The 5,072-nt window shown below is 51.8% G+C and overlaps 1 protein-coding gene across 6 annotated transcripts; it reads right to left on the reverse strand.

Moving 5' to 3' along the window:
* Positions 1-253: 253 nt before the first annotated feature.
* NEIL2 (nei like DNA glycosylase 2) lies at positions 254-4,673 on the reverse strand. 6 transcript variants are annotated; one of them, XM_048937471.1, is made up of 6 exons: positions 4,536-4,668; positions 4,058-4,203; positions 3,364-3,548; positions 2,544-2,875; positions 1,580-1,776; positions 254-1,132 (listed from the first exon to the last, which is right to left on the reverse strand). In XM_048937471.1, exons 3-6 carry the CDS (start codon positions 3,499-3,501, stop codon positions 816-818), a joined length of 984 nt encoding a protein of 327 aa, XP_048793428.1. In that variant the 5' UTR covers positions 3,502-3,548; positions 4,058-4,203; positions 4,536-4,668; the 3' UTR covers positions 254-815. The 6 variants fall into 6 exon arrangements, with proteins under 6 accessions (XP_048793428.1, XP_048793427.1, XP_048793429.1 ...); XM_048937470.1 differs by having other exon boundaries at positions 4,496-4,668; XM_048937472.1 differs by lacking the exon at positions 4,058-4,203 and having other exon boundaries at positions 4,613-4,673.
* Between the last annotated feature and the right edge of the window lie 399 nt (positions 4,674-5,072).

Below are 5,072 nucleotides of genomic sequence, written 5' to 3' on the forward strand. Positions count from 1 at the left end.
CCCCCCCGTCCAATCAGCTCGCTCGTCCCATGGCTCGGTTAGCGCGAGGCGAGCCCATTGGGAGACGTGTCCTCGCACCAGCCTTGCGCCAGCCAATAGGTGTGCGGCGGAGCTGGTGTGACGGCCGGCGGGCGGCGCTGATTGGGTGACGGCGCCCACCGGCACTCGCGTGGCAGCCCTGAGGGGGCGAGGGGCGGGGCTTTACCATGGCTGCCCCGCCTCTCACCCTTCCTCACCCCCTCTTGGAGCATCCTCACGGCCATCCCGGGGACGCGGCGTGCCCCCAAGCTCCTTCTTGCTTCACTCCCAATTAGAGCTGAAGTGCTCCTGCTTGGCTTCAGTCACCCACCATGCATTCCCTCCATGGTGCTTCCCCTCCGTGCTCCCTCACAGCCAGCAGCCCCACAGAGCAGCCCACAGCAGAGGGGACCCCCAAGGAGCCCAACCCTCGGGCCAGCCAAAATCCAAACCCTATGTCTGAGAAGATGAGTTTTACGCGCTCCATGTCACGCACCGACACCCCCAGAGCCACCATACTTCTGATCCATGGCTTAATGATGGGTTTTAATGAGCATTGCCACCCCTGCCAATGGGGCAGACAGCTCAGAGGCGGGCAGAGATGAGCAGCACCGAGCACTGCGGAGGGTTGTTTTCATCCTTTGGAAGGAAGCTGCTAAGAGCTGATGGAGGGAACAGCCATTTAATTTTAACCACACCTAATCACTACACAACGCATACTCAGCTCTAAGCAGGCACAGGATTATCTAACGCTGAACTACACAAGGAAAAAAAAAAAATAGGAACACAGAGCCACGTCACTCAGTGCGCAGGGCCAGATCCCCATCCCCTGGCAGCACTGCAGGTTGGCACTGAGGACACCACCATGTAAGCCTTTTCCAGCCACCCGGGGGTCCTAGGGCTCCTTTCATCACCACGTGCCCAAGAGGACACTGCTCTTTCTGGTAGATCTGCAGGTGCAGCCCTTTGCCTTGCAGCTTGCTCTGCAGCCAGTCGGAGGTGAACTGAATGGCACAATCAAGCAGATGCTCCAGATCCGACTGAGCCAAGAGAGATCCTTGTGTTAATGGGTGGATCTTCACCAGGTACAGGACTTCATTTTTAATGATGTTCCCTGCAAAGGGTCAGAAATAAGGAGATCATAAGGCTATTTCTGTGCAAGACGACACAGACCCATATATCCAGCCACTCTGATTTCAGCCTGATTGATCACACCTTGCAATGCCCTTTCCTGTATCAGAGGCGGCTTACAAGAAGTAAACCTTCAGCTGGGAATAAACTGGAGGATAGTCTCTTCCCACCAGGCTTCAAGTGCATCCTTCTCTCACAAGTACCAACCACCCATGCTACAACAGCTCACTGCACACAAAGGCTGCACTCAAGCATCTGAAGCCTGCAGCTAGAGATTGCAAGCCTTCTCCTCCCCCAAACCACCACGTGCCCTCCCAGCTGGATCAACCCAATGTCATAACCTTAAGGAGCAGAAGCTCTAACATGCAGATCTGGGTGCAGGCATCCCACCCTCCTCTTTCTTGCTCTGCCTCTGTGCTCTGGAGCTCACCCAGCCCTGAGAAGTATCTCTGGTCCAAGAGGGTGTAACAGATGGGATGGGATGTGCAGAGGGCATCCAGTGCCCGGCCACGGTGGAATTCTGCAGACAGGATGTCAGAAGTGGGATCAGCCACCGGAGATGAGCACCAGTGCATTCGGCAGTTGTAGAAAACAAGGAAGCCTCCGCTCTCAAAATACAGCACCAGCCTGAGAGACGCAGAAGAGATGAGTGAGATCACTAGCCACAAACACCCTGACCTACTCATTGTATTCTGGTTTAGCTGAAGAGACTTGCAAAGAATGGGAAGTGCAGAGAAAGCAGGTTAGCTTTTAGGTTCTAAATACGCACAACTCATGGACAGTTATCCCTCCTGCTGCCCTGCAGGTTCTAAAGACAACAGCAGGCAGAGAGAAGTTCCCTACAGCCAGTTGCATGGGAAGACATACAAGTAGATTCTGAACATGTGCAGAGGAGGAGGCTCCACAACCTCAAATTAAACAGTTCATAAGAGCTGGGTCTGCACTGTCCTTCAGTATTTACCCCTTAACACATTTCCAGTGGCTCTTAATACACCACCAGTGACCTGGGCTCCTACAATGGTATTTTCACTGCTGTCTCAAATACCCTAGATGCATGCTATTAATCCAATGATTATCCAATCTAATACTAATGAGTCTAATAGTCAGATGCTGAAGCTGGGAGGAGGCAGAAGGCAAAGGGCAGAAAACCTCTCACTAAGGATACAACACACAATACCAAGACAATGAAGCACATCCATAGCAAACCACCCAATGCTGACTCCCTGGTTGAATACACCTCACATCTACTGAAGACACAATATCACCACTTAGGCTTGCTTTTAACACTGAGGGGAAAGGAGGAGAGGACTGAAAGCGTTTCCACAGCAATTTAGCCTGAACAGGGCCTCTCCAGAACGACAGAAGAACATTTGTAAGAGGCCTCTGCCAAATACCTGGGTACAGGGTCCTTCCAGTCCCCCCTCTTATTGGCTCTGCTTGCTCTTGAGAACTCGTTTGCCCGAACGCTGCCAAACAAACCGAAGTGGAAGCGCAGCCAACTGCCTGGGCCCCCTGCTGCACTTGGAGCACCAGGTCTGGAGTTCTGCAGTTCCTGCAGCTCTTCTTCCTGGGTCGGAGTCAATGGAGCACAAACCTGCCCTTGCTTTCCCTGAACAAGGGACCTAGACCCTGTGGCAGCCTCTTTTTGCAGCTCTGTCTCTTCCACACTTGGTTCAGAGGGAGAGCTGGCTGCCACAAACGCTAGGAATAAGTTCTTCCCATGGACCTGAGGGGGAAAAAAAGTGGAATGTCCTGAGGATCTCTGTTCAGATGCTACTCTGGAAGCTCCTGGCAGGACAGAGATGTCAGGGCAGACACACAGACACACTCAGACCAACCACAAGTGGCTTGAACAACACACACCTGCACCCACAGCTGGAACCACAATGCAGTCTGATGTGAGGTTAGCGTGGCTTAGATAGTTATGGGTACCTACAGCATTGACATCCACCTAGCCAAGTAAAACCTGGCTTTCTGGTCTAAGGGATGCCTCTGTGCCAGCTCACAGCTGAAAGGAACAAGCCTGCTGCTCCTCTTGACGTTCACATACTGAACAAACCAACTCATCTTCTATAAACCTTCCATGACAGCCACACACACAACCCTGGTGCCACTCTCAGGCCACGCACCTTCTGTGACACAGATGCAGGGTAGCTGTGGCTTCCCTCTCAGACCTGCCACAGATTGATATGGGTCACCTTCAGCACAGCTCACCTGGGAATCCTGGAGCCTCAGGGCATTCAGGTCATTCACATTAATCTTCTTGCTGCTTCCCCCCACCTTGGCCACCACTTGTCCCACAAAACGTGAGGTCAGCAGCTGGAACTTCCTCACTGATGGGCCCTCTGGCATCTCTACCAGCTAAAAGGCAGGTCCTTCTCACACTTGGTGCCTTAGAGCTGAGGGAAAGCTTACAGCTCAGAAAAAGAGCAAGAAAACACAAGGAAGCAACAGCCCACATTCGCATCAGCTCACAGCAACTGAAACCAGAGCCTTCAGTAGGGCCTGCTTCAGCCCCAGCCCTCCAACCCATCTTCTGCTTGAGCAAGGACACATGCTCACCCACTGCAGCTCCCAGCCCATAAGAGGCAGAAGCAGCCTGTGTAGCAGCCATCTACACAGGGTGGTGAGCTGCAGTGCTGCGTGAATGTACCCTCAATAGGGCTGGGCAAGGCAACACAGCTACAAAGCCTTCATGTGCTGCAGTGGGCCAAAGCCTTTCAGGAAAAGCCCCAAGAGATGATGTATGTCAGAGAACATTATCTAGATCTAAGACATGAGCTAAAAAGGTATTAACTGCTTATACAAACACGATTGCTTTAGCAGCAACAGAAGACTGAGCTCAATCCCCACGCTTCCTAAGGCGGGAGGTAATTAAATCACACCCTAGCTCCATTTAGCTACGTACCACATTCAGACTACAGGCAAAAGCCAGTAACAGGTCAAGAGCCACCTAGAAGACATTCCTGCTGCTAAAGGTACCAGCTGCAATCCAAATCCCTGGGATCAGCTCTTGACACCAAAGGCTCTGACCATGCCCTCCAGGTCTTCACCCTGATTATCCAGGCACTGGATTTGTGTCAAACAGTACAGTACAAGGCATTCACCCAACACATTCACACACACGCTGCACACCCCCCTGCCCTAAACACTGCACCCAGCCCCCAAGCCATTACCCTACACACAACAGACTAAGCAGCCTCCTCCCTTCTTCCCTATTTCATTGACAGCTTCTTCTACCTCATGCTCCTGAACCATTCCCCTGCCTTCAGTCACTTCTCAACACTCTCACAGCCCAAACCAGCACTGCCCTTTTCCTATCCCTTACACCCCAAAATCCCCTTACCACCCTTCTCCAGAGAAAGAAGGCCCTTCCAGCCACTAACATATAAGCAGCAAGAGGGCTCCTCTGCTGGCTGGTAAAGGAGAAGTGGATGAGGTTTCAAGTGCTGGCCGCACCCACCCCATCGATTACACCAGACCCAGGGACTGGTTGAACTGGGAAGGGGTCTGAATTCCCCTCATCAGAAAGAGGAGGTGATTGTATGAGAGCTGTGTGTGCTTTCAGCTAACGGGTGGCATCTGTGAGCTCAGCTGAAGGCAATTAGACTGAATTAGCAATGTGCTCCACAAACTCACGTCTGTGAAAAGAGCAAAAAGATAAACCGTGATGGCATTGAGGTGCCATTCCAGTGCAGGAGCTCATCCTTTTCCCTCTGTGCTAATGGTATTACAAGATGGAGAACATCTAGGCTGTTTTTCTCCTTATGCATTAAAAAAAGCATTGCTTTTCCAAGTGCACTGAATATGAGAGCAGTTACCCCCAGCTCTCCTCAGGATGCCCAGCAGGAAAGTCAAGACCCAAGCTTTTGGTTTTATTATTATTGTTTTATTTCCATTCGTTCTAAAGGTGTAGACGTTAT

The sequence above is a fragment of the Lagopus muta genome, chromosome 2 (assembly GCF_023343835.1).
Source record: "Lagopus muta isolate bLagMut1 chromosome 2, bLagMut1 primary, whole genome shotgun sequence".
In the NCBI taxonomy this organism is placed as follows: Eukaryota; Metazoa; Chordata; class Aves; order Galliformes; family Phasianidae; genus Lagopus; species Lagopus muta.

Coding starts and splice junctions, on each gene's coding strand:
- NEIL2 (XM_048937472.1), bottom strand. CDS start 3,501: ATGCCAGAGGGCCCATCAGTGAGGAAGTTCCAGCTGCTGACCTCACGT. Junction 2,876..3,363: donor TGAGGCTCCAGGATTCCCAG/GTGAGCTGTGCT, acceptor TTTCCCCCTCAG/GTCCATGGGAAGAACTTATT. Junction 1,133..1,579: donor GAGATACTTCTCAGGGCTGG/GTGAGCTCCAGA, acceptor GACCCTTTGCAG/GGAACATCATTAAAAATGAA.